Source organism: Danio aesculapii, chromosome 15 (assembly GCF_903798145.1).
Source record: "Danio aesculapii chromosome 15, fDanAes4.1, whole genome shotgun sequence".
Taxonomy (NCBI): Eukaryota; Metazoa; Chordata; class Actinopteri; order Cypriniformes; family Danionidae; genus Danio; species Danio aesculapii.
Genome location: NC_079449.1, coordinates 45,036,448 through 45,051,534, shown reverse-complemented (window position 1 = coordinate 45,051,534; position 15,087 = coordinate 45,036,448). Strand labels below are relative to the sequence as shown.

The 15,087-nt window shown below is 37.1% G+C and overlaps 1 protein-coding gene across 2 annotated transcripts in view; it reads left to right on the top strand.

Annotated features, from left to right (window-relative positions):
- si:ch211-235m3.5 (BICD family-like cargo adapter 1) overlaps positions 1 to 15,087 on the top strand; it is a 28,097-nt gene that overhangs the window by 7,200 nt on the left and 5,810 nt on the right. The window contains exons 3-9 of one of the 2 annotated variants that reach the window (XM_056473741.1): positions 4,682 to 4,798; positions 6,626 to 6,772; positions 8,470 to 8,649; positions 9,560 to 9,709; positions 11,870 to 11,947; positions 14,431 to 14,540; positions 14,862 to 14,982. In XM_056473741.1, coding sequence (XP_056329716.1) covers positions 4,682 to 4,798; positions 6,626 to 6,772; positions 8,470 to 8,649; positions 9,560 to 9,709; positions 11,870 to 11,947; positions 14,431 to 14,540; positions 14,862 to 14,982 — 903 coding nt within the window. The remainder of the gene's footprint in view (positions 1 to 4,681; positions 4,799 to 6,625; positions 6,773 to 8,469; positions 8,650 to 9,559; positions 9,710 to 11,869; positions 11,948 to 14,430; positions 14,541 to 14,861; positions 14,983 to 15,087) is intronic. The other variant, XM_056473742.1, reaches the window with a different exon arrangement.

The window sequence follows — 15,087 nt, the reverse complement described above, 5'->3', positions numbered from 1 at the left end:
TTGAATTAGTCTAATTAGATGGGTTTCAACAAAAGTCATAATACATTTTTCTAATATTTTTATCAGATAACACACCCTATTTTGGTTTCACCTGCTCCTGTTGACTCTGTCTACACCGCTTTTACACACGCTCCTGTCACAGTGAGCTGCTATCGGATATCACAGATTTATCCTGCTCAAGGTCAAGGTTTACCTTTCTTTTTCCTCTCAGCAGATCTCAAACCCTTGAGCTCATTTAAAAAGCCATTCATAACATTTAATCACAGACTGTAATGACAAACACGCCAAAGCACTAAGGTTGTGCTCTGTTATGCATGTAACACTCTTCCACTCAGAAATCCAACACCTCTGTCACACTTCACAAGTCACATGTCAATCAATAGGCTTAAAACACTTTAGCTGGCGTATTACCTGCATATTATTAAGATATGAGCTGTTTATTAGCACTTATAAATTAGGATCTTATTCGACATCCCTAGTCCTAGCTAGTACCCTAACCTCTAAACCCAACTAATACCTTACTAACTATTAATAAGCAGCTAATTAGTAGTTTATTGAGCTAATAGTCTTAGTTAATGGTTTGTTAATAGTGTGAATTGTACATTAAACCAAAGTGTGATGTGTGTGTGTATTGAGTTTTCTCAAGGAAGAAGGAAGCGTGTCTTATTTATTCCATTTCAACATTCGTCACGTGTGGTTTTGTTTCTTTCTTTCTCTGGCTCTCAGAGAGTGTCGAGTGAAGTAGAAACTGTAAGGAATTGTCATGGTTTGGTTGCCGTGTATTTGTTATGGTAAACAGACATTGTGAAACCTTGAACGCACTGAAAGTCAAATATATATTAGACAAGTGAAATATATAGTCTTGTTTTCAGAAATAATACGTCACAATTAAGTGTGTTTTTCATTAAAACAAGCTAAATAATCTGCCATTGAGTAGGGCCAGACTGAATCTGCGGACGTTTTTTGCATTTCTGCACAGAATTTTGGTAAAATCTGCGGATTTTTGCAGAATGATTTTGGCTGTATGATAACAAAACCTTAATATATGAACTAAAAAGTAATACCTTTTTAACTTGTATTTAATGTTTACAATGCAAATCCAATTAGATCCACTTTATTTGGTAAACAAAGCAAGTCTTCTATATGATATATATACTAAAAGACTGAAAATATTACTGTACAAACTGAATTGTGATTAAATTATATGAACATTTTCATATTAGCCAATAATATTAGTGAAATTAATTTAAAAACTGAATAAATATAGATTTACACACATTTACTCAAGTAAATAAACAGAAGACTCCATGTGGGCCTACAAATGGGGTAAGCAAAATAACCTTGTTTTCAGTTTGAAATACCTCATTGGCAGATTATTTAAGATTGTTTTAAGAAAAAAAGCACTTATTTTTAAGTATTAATAAAAATGACATTAAATTAAAATTAATAAATGACATAGACATTTAAATATGCCAATAATATTACTAAAATTTATGTACAAAACAAATAATTACACTAAAAAAATCATACTGCCTTAAATTGTTTAGCTGAATCAATGTTCTAGTCATCTTACATTAGTCAAACTGACTTGAAATGTTCATTCATTTATTCAATCATTCATTTTCTTTTCTGCTTAGTCCCTTTATTAATCAAGGGGTCGCCACAGCGGAATCGCCAACTTATCCAGCATATGTTTTATGCAGCGGATCCCTTTCCAGCTGCAACCCATCACTGGGAAACATCCATACACACTCATTCACACTCACACACAACGGACAATTTAGCTTACTCAATTCACCTACATCGCATGTGTTGGGACTGTGGAGGAAACCCACTCCAACACGGGGAGAACATGCAAACTCCACACCGAAATGCCAGCTGACCCAGCCGAGGCTCAAACCAGTGACCTTCTTGCTGTGAGGTGATCGTGCTATCCACTGCGCCACAGTGCACCCTACAGAGGATATCTTTACGCCAATTTACATAAGTAAATAAATGATGAGCAAAAAAAACGAGTATATTTGCTATAAATGTACAATGGGGAAAATAAGTATTGAACACGTCACCATTTTTCTCAGAAAACATATTTCTAAAGGGGCCGTTGACTTGAAATTTTCACCAGATGTTGATAAACAAATCCATATATGCAAAGAAAACAAAAGTAATTCGTTTACACATGAAGCTATACGTAATAAAATGAAAAGACACAAGTATTGAACACATGAAGAAAGGGAGGTGTATTTCGCCATTGAAAGCCCAGACAGCAGCTGAAATCTCTCAGTAAGTCTTCAGCAAGCCTCTGCCCCTCCTCAGTAGCCGCATTTCCACTATCGGGCCAGTGCGAGCCAGGGCTTTAATCGGGCCAGGCCGGGCCAATAGCCCGGGAGGTTGAGAAATGAGGCCGAAATCATTTCGCGTTTCCACTGTCGGGCTAGTTGCTCGCAGCGCGTCACGCAAACACCGCCCCCAGAACGTCCCCCGAATCAAACGTCACACAACCCGCCCACTTCAGCGGGAACAAAAAACTCAAATTATAACCACAAACACAACCTGGCATCACTACGAGAGCTGGAAGATGGAGAACACCGAAGCCATTGCTTTTTTACTGTTTGTGGTCTGTTGGTGTAAGGCCAGACAGCGATCCCTGGATAAGGACATTCGAGTTCGGCGGCATTTACTTCGAACACAGATTTTTCTTAGTGAGTTGATCAAGCGCGATAGCAAAACAAATGTAAGGGAAGAAAGCATCTTGTCTCCTCTTTACCTGACAGGAAAACTCCGCCTTTGTACGTAACCCCGCCCCGAAGCCCCAGTTGGCCCTCCTTGGCCCAAGGTATTCGGTGGGCCGAAAAAGGCCGGACACTGGCCCCAAGGAAGCCCCGCTTTGGCCCGATTACGCCCCGGAAGTGATAGTGGAAACGCGACTGGCCTTGGCTCGCCCTGGCTCGCTCGCTTTAGGCGCGATAGTGGAAACGCGGCTAGTGTAAATGAATATCAGCTGCCTCAGTCCAACATCTACATTAGCAGGAGGATGAAGATGAAACCAGGGTGGATATTTCAGCAAGACAACGATCCAAAACACAGCCAAGGAAACTCTCAGATGCTTTCAGAGAAAGAAAATCAAGCTGTAGAATGGCCCAGCCAATCACCTGATCCGAATCCAACAGAGAATACAAAATAAAGCTCAGATTTGATAGACGAGACCCTCAGAAGCATCATGATTTTGACACTCTGTTGAAGTCTGTGAGAAACTCACACCTGAGCAATGCATGAGACTTCATTCGCCATATGAGAGGCGTCTTTAATCGCCAAAAAGCTTTTTATTTAAAGTATTAAACACATGTCAGTAGTTCAGCACTTTCTCTTTGTGTCCTTCCGCTGTTATTACACACAACTCTTTTCTCAGATTTTTTTAGTTTTGATTTATTGTTGTGTTTGTATTGTTTGGGTTTTTACCTAAATCTTCTTCAATTCCATGTCAACAGCTCCTTTAGAGATATTTTTCCGAGGAAAAAACATGACGTGTTTAATACTTATTTCCCCCACTGTAAGCCAGAAGTAGCGCATGTACTTTCTGCACACTTTGTACTGTCCTTTAATTGTTATTGCCACACAACACTGATTCAGCAAATCAGTCACAGTTTAATTGCCTGACTTTGTAAATCATTCTCATTTGTGCTTCGAGATAAACCTTATGTAATTCACATTATCCTCAGCAAACTGCGTGCTTTGAGACGTCATTCCAGTTTAAAGGGATAGTTCACTCACAAAATGAAATATACCTCACCGTTTATTTCTCCCTCATGTGGTTTTAAACATTTATGAGTTTCTTGTTGGTCGATTGTACCCATTTAGGCCTGTCACGATATCTATGTTTACATTGATATATTGCAACAAAATATATTGCGATTAAACGATATTACTGTCATTTTAAAACCTTTTTATGCAACTCATTATATAATGTCAGAATGACAATATAATATCATCACAGTGTGAGCTCACTCTTCCAAAGAACACATCATACATATATATTAGAATATATATTTTTAATTATAGTCATTTTAACAGTTTAATAATGAGGCATTGGACCAGTAGCGGTTCTAGTTTAAATGGCACCCTGGGCGAAACCACCCCGAACATACCCCCTTCCTATCCCCCAAGAATTAAAGACATTATGTGGTTGACTTTATATATATATATATATATATATATATATATATATATATATATATATATATATATATATATATATATATATATATATATATATATATATTTAAACATGTATATTTAATTATATACATTTAAAATAATTATTATAAATACATTTAAATATATTTATTTATCTTCAATAAATATAACAATTTATTATTATTATTATTATTAATATTATACAATTATTATGGCGACGCAGTGGCGCAGTAGGTAGTGCTGTCGCCTCACAGCAAGAAGGTCGCTGGTTCGAGCCTCGGCTGGGTCAGTTGGCCTTTCTGTGTGGAGTTTGCATGTTCTCCTTGCGTTCGCGTGGGTTTCCTCCGGGTGCTCCGGTTTCCCCCACAGTCCAAAGACATGCGGTACAGGTGAATTTGGTAGACACACAACTGTGTTTAAACACCTTATAAATCAGATTTTTGCATAATAGGTGACCTTTAATGAGTGAGCTGCGATTGTGTGTGCATAGGGAATAGAGGTGGAGCGAGCCATGACCAGCGAACTGCAAAGACTGAAACAGGAAATGAGAGAGAGAGGACAGGCCAGACCCCAAGATGAGGAGATGATCAATGCTCTTCGAGAACAGGTGAGAAACTGTTGCATGCTTGCATATATATGAAGTTACAGTCAAAATTATTCCCCCTTAAAATTATTCATTTTAATACAATTTTTTCCAAATATTTCCCAAATGATGTTTAACAGATTTAGGAATTTCTCACAGTATTTCCTATAATATTTTTTCTTCTGGAAAAAGTCTTATTTGTTTTATTTCGGCTCGAATAAAACCAGTTTTGAATTTTTTAAAACCATTTTAATGTCAATGTTATTGTAGTGTGAAGTGGATGCTGGACAACGGAGTGCGGATCCCAATGCAGGATTTATTCAGCAGAATGGTCAGGCACGCAATGGTCAACACAGGGGCAAACAGATGTATACAGGCAAAACCAGAGTTGAGGTCATATAACAAGCGGATGATCAAAAGGCAGGCAGCAGGCAATGTAAACAAACAAACAAGACGAGGGTCAAAATACGGCAAAGCGAGAGAAAACGTGTTATAATGTTCACAAAGACAGCATAACAAGACTCAGCAATGATGTGTGTGTGTGCTGTTTAAACAGTCCTGCAATCAGTCCCTGACCAGCTTCAGCTGTGATTGTTTGCAATCAGACAGGATCAGGAACCGGTGTGTGTGTGTGTGCATGTTGTGATTTGTAGTTCATGTAATGGCGGATTTGTAGTTCTAAGCGATCTACGTGTTTATCAGCTAGATTTCTGGTGATCATAATAATTATTAGCCCCCTTAAGCAGTATGTGTTTTGGATAGTCTACAGAACAAACCACTGTTATACAATGACTTGCCTAATTACCCTAACTTTACCCTAATTAACCTAGTTAAGCCTTTAAATGTCACTTTAAGCTGTATAGAAGTGTCTTGAAGAATATCTAGTCAAATATTATTTACTGTCATCATGATAAAGAGAAAATAAATCAGTTATTAAACTATTATGTTCAGAAATGTGTTGAAAATATATCAGGTAAACAGAAAATATACAGGAGGGCTTATAATTCTGACTTTAAGTGTATATATACAGCGCTCGGCATAAATGAGCACACCCCCTTTTGAAAATGAATATTCCCCTACAGCGCATGTGTTTGGACTTCATCATTGAGTGATTGGCTATTTATTTACTTGTGTAAATGTGTGTACATTTATATTTATTCAGTTTTTATATTAGTGGGTAGCACTCTCGCCTCAAAGCAAGAAGGTCACTGGTTCGAGCCCCGGCTGGGTCAGTAGGCATTTCTGTGTGGAGTTTGCATATTCTCCTCATGTTCGCTTCCTCCGGGTGCTCCGGTTTCCCTCACAGTCCAAACACATGTGCTATAGGGGAATTGGGTAAGCTAAATTGACCGTAGTGTATGAGTGTGAATGGAAGTGTATGGGTGTTTCCCAGTAATAGGTTGCAGCTGGAAGGGCATCCGCTGCGTAAAACATAGGCTTGATAAGTTGGCGGTTCATTCCGCTGTGGTGACCCCAGATTAATAAAAGGACTAAGCTGAAAACATAATAAATGAATAAACTTTGGGGGGGGGGGGGGGGGGGGGGGGGGTGATGGGGGGGCACATAATATTACAAATTGTATTTTATTTTTATTTATAAACTTTTATTTTCATTTCAAATTTTATTTTTATTTATCAACAACTTTTTTTTTATTCTAGCCGAAATAAAACAAGTGAGACTTTCTTTAGAAGAAAAAATATTATAGGAAATACTGCGAACAATTCCTTGCTCTGTTAAACATCGGAAATATTTAAAGAAGAAAACAAAATCACAGGAGGGCAAGTAATTCTGACTTTAACTGTGTGTGTGAGTTCTGCGTGCGGTAACTGTTTTGTGTTTGTGTGTGTTTAGGTTGCACGACTCACACAGAGGGAGCAAACACTGGAGCAGCGCTTGAAAATGTCCTGTCACGAAAATGAAGAACTAAGAGACACGGTGTCCTCGCTGTACACACGTCTGGATCTACAGGAACAGCAGAGTCACAAATACACACAACAGGTCCATCTACTCACACACACTCTGCTCATTTACAGCACTATACACAATGTTAGCTGATAATGAATGGATATTGGGTGTAAGTGTGCGACTGGAACCTGTCTTAAAGGCATAGTTCACACAAAAATGAACATTTACACTCTATTTACTCTCCCTGTTTATGAATTTCTTTATTTTGTTGAACACAAAGTAAGATTATTTGAAGAAAGCTGTAACCATTGATTTCCACAGTATTTGTTTATCCTACTATGGAAGTCAATGGTTACAGGTTTCCAGCATTTTTCAAAATATCTTCTTTTGTGTGCAACAGAAATAAAGAAAGTTGTAAAGGTTTGGAATTACAATATAATTACAGTTCTTAGGATCAGTAAAATGTGGTTCCCCTTCAGTCGGTCACTCGAATACGTCTTTAACCGATGAGATAATGCTTAAAGGGATAGTTCACCCAAAAATGAAAATTCTGCCATCATTTACTCACCCTTTACTTGTTTCAAACCTTTATAAGTTTCTTTCTTTGGTTATGCGCAAAAGAAGATATTTTGAAAATGCTGAAAAGCTGTAACCATTGACTTCCATAGTATTTGTATATCCTACTATGGAAGTCAATGGTTACAGGTTTCCAGCATTCTTCAAAATATCTTCTTTTGTGTTCCACAGAAGAAAGAAACTAGGAACAAGTAAAGGATGGGTAAATGATGACCGAATTTTCAGTTTTGCGTAAACTGTCCCTTAAAGAGTCTTTACAGTTGTCATGATCAGTAAAGTCACATTAACCAACAAGATAACTCTTAAAGGCATAGTTCACCAAAAATCGCCATCCTTTATTAACCCTTGTTTCCTTTATGAGCTTCTTTCTTCAGTTTAACTCAAAAGAAGATGTTGTTTTGATTGTTTTAGAAACTCATATAGGTTTGAAACCACTTGAGGGAAAGTAATATGCGAGTGCATTTTCGTTTTTTGGTGAACTGTCCCTTTAAAAGACTAGTCAATTGATTATTAATTAATTAATTCTCTGAATAATGTAGGTTAGGTGTGTGTAATGTAGCATAATTTTAACAAAAAACAGATTATGTTTTTACGTCATGATTATTTTCATATATTTAATCAGCATGTGATAGAGCACATCAACATTTGCCGCACACCCTTTGTAAGTAGTTACTCGAATTTATATGGGATGACCTGTAGTGCATGTGGTAGTCAACATTTGATGTGGATAAAACAAAAGTGAATCAAAGTTGTCCTAAGACACGGATGGGTGTTTTGGTTTTACGTCACTTTGATGAAAGGTTTGAAACACTTCATATGTTAAGGACTGTGTACTAGCTTGTATACTATGCACATTATAATGTGAGTGGTCAGAAGGGGTTTAAATAACCCAAATCAAGAAAAATAACTTTAATTAAGTAGTGTTAGCATGCCAAAATGAAATTTAAGCATATTAAATGTATTTTCCTTACAACAAAATTGTGGCTAATGAAAATGCTGGCTAGTTACATTAGAAAACCACTAGCCGCAGTGGCTTGTAAGCTAAAAACTAAATTAAAAGTTAATGTAGAGCATTATAAACAATACAGAAACAATACAGGTAATAAACGAAATAGAAAGGGGGTAAAATAACAAGTAATGGCTGTTTCTAATACATGCACAGGTTTCTAACATAACCTTACATGATAATAATATGTATTTTTCTACTGTCTCAGCTGGCAGAAGCCTGGCAGGAAGTTGACAGGGTTCGTTTCTGGGCACAAGATCTGCAGAGTCAGGTAGTGGAGCTCCAGGATGAAGTGGCGCTCCAGGAGAAGAGTCACAGTGACGCATCTTTACTGTCCGAACTCGATAGCAATCTGGACATCACAAACTGGAGCCTGAACGCAGAACAGGTGATACAGTGTGCTGTACACAACATGATAATTCCAGACTGAAGCATGCTCTTCTGGCAATATAATCTGTTTAAGGGGAAGAACCATGCGTTAACCCAGTTACTTGTCTCATTCGTTCGTTTGTCCGTTCGTCTGTTTGTCTGTCCGTTCGTTAAATTGATTGATTCAATTAATATATTCAATTCATTTAATTAAATACTTTGATTAATTTATTCATTCATTTGATTCATTCTTATAATTTGATTCATTCATTCAATTAATTTACTCATTCACTCGTTCATTCATTCATTCACTCACTCATTTCATTCATTTAGTTCATTTATTCAATTAATTCGATTATTCAGTTCATTTACTCATTCATTTATTTGATTAATTCATTTATTTATTCATTCGATTCTTTCATACATCTGATTCATTCAATTCATTCAATTCATTAATTTGATTCATTAATTCATTCATTCCATTCATTCATTCATTCAATTCTTTCTTTTAGTTCATTCAATTTGTTCACACATTCATTTAGTTATTCATTCGATTCATTCATTTATATATTCATTTTATTCAGTTGTTAGATTAATTCATTTATTCAGTCATTCAATTCTTTCATTCATTCGATTCATTAATTCATTTAATCATTTAATCATTCGATTCTTTCAAATATTTGATTCATTTAATTCCTCCATAAATTTGATTCATTCATTCATTAGATTCATTCAGACATGGAAGTCATTAATTTATTCATTTATTCGATTCATTCAGTCAATTGATTCATTTAATTCATTCATTTACTCACTTATTTAATTCATTGTTTCATTCATTTGATTCTTTCATTTGTTTGATTACTTCATTCTTTTGATTCATTCATTCAATCATTTTATTTATACATTCAATTCAATTCATACACTCGTAGGTCTCTCAGGAGGTGCACCACATCCTGGAACTACTTCGACCTGTAATCTCCAGCTCAGAGGCTGAACGGGACTCGGATGACAGCCTGCAGGGCATGATGGGACAGTTGAAACATGCTGCAGAATGGATAGCACAGAGTCAAACACAACAGGTACACCTTCTTTTATTTGTGCAACAGTGACACAAACAACACAAGCTGACTTTCAACATGCCCTAGCGCTAACCCTGACATGCAATTCATGCTATTAACTAACCATTAACTATGACTATTAGCTCAATAAACTACTAATTTGCTTTAATTAGTTTATTTGGGTTTAGGTTTGGGTATTGGGTAGGACAAAGGATGGATTACTTTAAGGATTACATTATAAGTGCTAATAAACAGTTCATATCGCAATAATAGACATTTTCAGGACAAGCAAGAAGTATGAAGAGTTCATATGCAAAACCCTCTAAATCCATCAGACCTCTTTTCTTGTAAAATAGCGCTTTCTCTCAGGCTCCTCTGATTAGGTTCAGAAGTTTTATTTTATATGTAATGAGAAGGTTATTAGCTAGTAAATAAAATACCTTTTTTTCTCAAAAATGTCACTTTAGACAATTCATTGGTTTTAATGAGGGACATTTTCTTTTGCGTCAAAACCAGCTAAATCCACTTGTGCTTTTTTTGCAAAAACCTCTAAATCCACCTGTTGGGACAAGACCGTGTAATTAGCTGAAAAATAACTAAAGATGCAAATAGAAATTATTTTACCAAACATAAAACACATTACACAAACCATCTAAAATAAAAAATATGTAAATCTGTCAAGTAAGCGGCGGTTCATTCCGCTGTGATAAACCAGGGACAAAGCAGAAGGAAAATGAATGAATGAAATCTGTCAAGTAACTCATTAATCAATTAATCAATAACATTAAAACTGACATTAATTAAATCCTAATGAGCTGTTGTCATTTCTGATAATTGGGATTTAGATTTTGAGTAAGTAGAGCAGTGTAAACATTGCAAACATTGTAAACTAAGCTTGGTAGATTCAAATAACTCAACATTATGAAACATCAATATCTGTGCATTGTCCATGATTATAAAAAGCTTATCAGGCGTATAGGTAATGAAGTAATATAAATAATGAGTTTTATACATTATATTTATCTTTAAAAAGTCGCTTAAGCTAACAAATAAAATACAAGGTAGGCTTAGTGGGCAAAAAGTAGATGTCTCTCAGACAATTTTAGCAGCTGTCATTTAGTCATTCAATCTCACCATACTCAAGGTCTTGGTCTCTTGTTTATCCTCATAGCATCCATGTGGGATAAAAGACGGCATATTAACTTCATCTTTCATGAAACGGTGTTGCCGTTTAATGTATAGCAAATCAAACTCATTCAAGTAGCGTCGCTGCGCAAAAAAAACGGTATGAATGCATGCTACACTTCCGACTGTACAGTAGGGTTTTGAGGTAAGGGATGTTTTCATTTGCCATTCACTGACAGTCAGACAGGCTCATCCAGTTCATCAAACTCCGTCTTTTAAAATCGAAATCGAAAGCAGAATAAAAGCCGGCGTATCAACGCGTTGCTACATTGAAAACATATGATTCGAATCGTGCCTTCTGATTGGTTCTATGGATATAGCAGCTTTTCCTGTCAAAGGCAAGTGGCGTTTAGAGGCTTATGCCAACTTTATTTCTGAATGCGCTGACGCTGTGATTTTGATGATTTGAAGCAAATCTATCTATCATTTTTGGCAGAAGTGGCGTTTAGCAGCTTTTGCAGCTGAACTCTTCATATTGTCCTGTTTCAGAAATAATACATTAAAATAAAGTGAGTTTTTCCTTACAACAAACAAAATAATTGGCCAATGGAGTAAGCAAAACAATGTTATTTCAAAGTGAAAACGTTATTTCGCTTACCCTATTGACACATCGTTTTTCTTTGAATTTAAGAAAAAAAAAACTCTTAATTTTTACGAATTATTTCTGAAAACAAGACAATATTTTTGACTAGTCCAGAAAATGCATCTTGATTTAAGAGTTTTTAGATATTTGGACCAGAAACAAGACAAAACCTCTTAATTAACAAAAGCATTTTTTGTGGTCTGGAATTTGGTGAACTGTGCCTTTAATAGGGAGTTTTATTTAGGCTAGGACGAGATCATTGGAGCACAAAGCCACACAGGTAAAGGACAGAGACAGATAGAAAGAGAATAGAGCGCCGTTTATGTGTATGTTACTTGATCCTGATGCTGTAGAGAGATACATCTTGACGTCAAGGTCTAACAAAGACGACACTTCACAAATTTCGTCCGCAGGAAATCAGAAAGTCCATTGTGAGTTTGGGGAGTGATCCGTGTGAGAATGCGGTGCAGATACAGGAGCTTCGGGATCAGGTAACATTCAGTAATGCTTCAGCCACTGCTAATAACAGCTCAGCACCACGGCCACCGAACAGGGGGCAGCTTTCTAAAAATGGCTCCATTGTTTGGAGGGTCTGCATGGCAAAGACTGAGGAATGTTTGAATAAAGATTGATTGCTTTTCTCCATGCGGTTCTAAGCTCAAACTTTCTCTGTCCCGCCACCGGGATGCTTATGTTTACATACCTCTCCTCACATCAAATTCTAAACTAATCAATCATTCATTCACTTTTCCTTTGGCTTATTCCCTTTATTTATCAGGGGTCGCCACAGCTAAATGAACCGCCAACTTATCCAGCACATGTTTTACATAGCGGATGCCCTTCCAGCTGCAAGAGAGTACTGGGAAACACCCATATATGGACTCATTCACACTCATACACTACGGCCTATTTAGTTCATCCAATTCCCCTATAGTGCATGCCGGGACTCAAACTAGCGACCTTCTTGCTGTCAGGCGACAGTGCTAACCACTGAGCCACCATGCCGCCCAAGCTGTAATCTCACATTCATATAAAACAAGAAGGATTTCGCTTCAAGCCCTCTTCCCAGTTGCTAACTAAAATCTAATTTCCAAACTCTTTTTCTTCTCATCTTCATCAACAACAATGCATATTTAGTTACCAAATGCATCTACATAGGACACCCAGAAGTTTACGCTTTATATGTCTTGGTCTGGGCGGCGCGGTGGCTCAGTGGTTAGCACTGTCGCCTTACAGCAAGAAGATCACTTGTTCAAGCCTCGGCTGGGTCAACTGGCGTGGGTTTCCTCCGGGTGCTCCGGTTTCCCCCACAACTCCAAGCACATGCGCTATATATTGAATAAGCTAAATTGTCCGTAGTGTATGAGAGTGTATGTGTGTTTCCCAGTGATGGGTTGCAGCTGGAAACTCATCTCCTGCATAAAACGTAGGCTGGATAAGTTGGCGGTTCATTCCACTGTGGAAAACCCTGATTAATATAGGTACTAAGCCGAAAAGAAAATGAATGGTTGAATGTCTTGATCTTAACCCAGCAGGGTCACAACATCATAAGATGTTAATATTAGGTTCGATTTAGATCATGGCGTCAGGTGACCAAAATTCAATGTCTGTCCAGCGTCTAAAGACAACGTTTTTTTGACGTCCATTAACAACGTCAAATTACGTTGATATTTGGTTGATTTTAGGTTTGACATTCGACATTAACTTTAGCCTGACGTTGGGTTCTGACGTCCACCCAATTTTTATTCATAATAATATACATTTTTATTTATATAGCGCCTTTCCAGAGCTCAAGGACACTTTACAAAGAAGAGATAGTACAAGCAGACATATTTCCAAACAAAATCTAATGTCCCCACGACGTTGACGTCATGTTGACGTCCTGTGCCTGCAAGGAAGGTACTGTAAGACCTTGGAACTGAAAGCTGGGACTGTTTGGTAATACTTTAGTATCGGGGCCAATTCTCACACTGTTGAAAAAAAGAAAGAAAAAGAAAACTTGTTTCTTGCCCAAATATCTAAACATTCTTAAATCAAGAAGCATTTTCCAGACAAGCAAAACACATTGTCTTGTTTTTTAGAAATAATCAGTCCAAATGAAGCGAGTTTTCCTTAAAACAAGCAAAATAATCTGCAAATGGCATTAGCAAAATAACTATCTCAAAGAGAAAGCTAGATTTTTTTGCTCAAGCATACACTACACGGGCGGACTGGCTATCTGGCAGAACGGGCATTTTCCCGTTGGGCCGACGTACTTTTTGGGCCAGGCTAATCATCTTATGATCTGATCGGCCCATAAAACACTTAGCAGACTGCCGTTTTTTTCTGCCTAATTAATTGACGACGCAGATTAATTGACATAATCTGCAGCCCTTTGGTTCTTTTCTTTATTGACATTGGGCTGACCCAATCACAAACTCCCATTTTGGGGTGGGGGAGAGAAAGGTGGTCATGCACCATAATCAACCTTTATTTTGATAATCAACATTAACTGTGTGTGTCAGCAGTCAGTTTTTGTTATGTTCATTATTTAATATAGGCTCCCTCAAAACACACAGGCACACACAAGATGGACTTCCAGTGTGGATTATAATTTTATAACAATAATAATAAATGAAATAAATGAAGTTTTTAATTTGTCAACTCTCATTATTTCCTATAAATGGCTTTTGTGCTTTTATAGAATGGGAGTTGGTAAACATATTCAAGGGCGTGCACAGAAGTATTTTGATTGAATGTAGTGGACCGCTCTGTCCCAAAATGCCAGGGCTGATTTTTTTTGTCCCAGTCCAGGCCTGATACACTATATATAAAGTCATCTTAGCTTGACTTAAAATTTGAATAGAGTTTAGCTGTAAACTATTTAGCGGTAGCTCTAAACTGAGTTCTTTGAGAGGCTTGAGTTGCATTTTGAGTTGCATTATGTGCAAAGTTGCTGAAAATATTAACCACACGTTGTTCTCTGCTCTTTCAGAATGAGTGTCTTTTAGCAGAAAACACCAAACTCAAACTGCGAACCGAGAGACTTCTGGATGAGGAGGTGGTCCAGCAGGCCTTAAAGGACCGCGATCATGCCTTTGCAAAGTAAATACTGAACATTCACTGCAGTACAGTACGTCCACTGCAAAAAGGCTTTTCTTACTTGGAGTTTTTGTCTCATTTCTAATCCAAATATCTTAAAATTCTTAAATCAAGAAGCATTTTCTAGACGAGCAAAACATATAGGCCCAATCCCAATTACATTTTTTTACCTCTACCCCTTCTCCTACACATTCCCCTTGGCCCTTGAAACAGAGTTTTCTGTATAGTTATATATAGCTAGGTAAAGACTAAGAGAATGTATATTTAAATGAGTTTGTATTAATGGTGGGAATAAAATAAGACTGCTGTTTTTCTGTCATGCAGGAAGACAGCGATGGAAGCAGAGCTGCTGAAGACTAAACAAGATATGATGTGTTTAAACAACCAACTCCTGGAAGCCATTCAGCGGAAACTTGAGCTCTCACAGGAACTCGAGGCCTGGAAGGTACAAATCTGTTATTTGGTTTAATTACAAAACTGTTTCGCCGATTTTATAGACGACTCTACAATGACATGGTTACTAGTGACTTGCATTTGATTTTGTATTCTG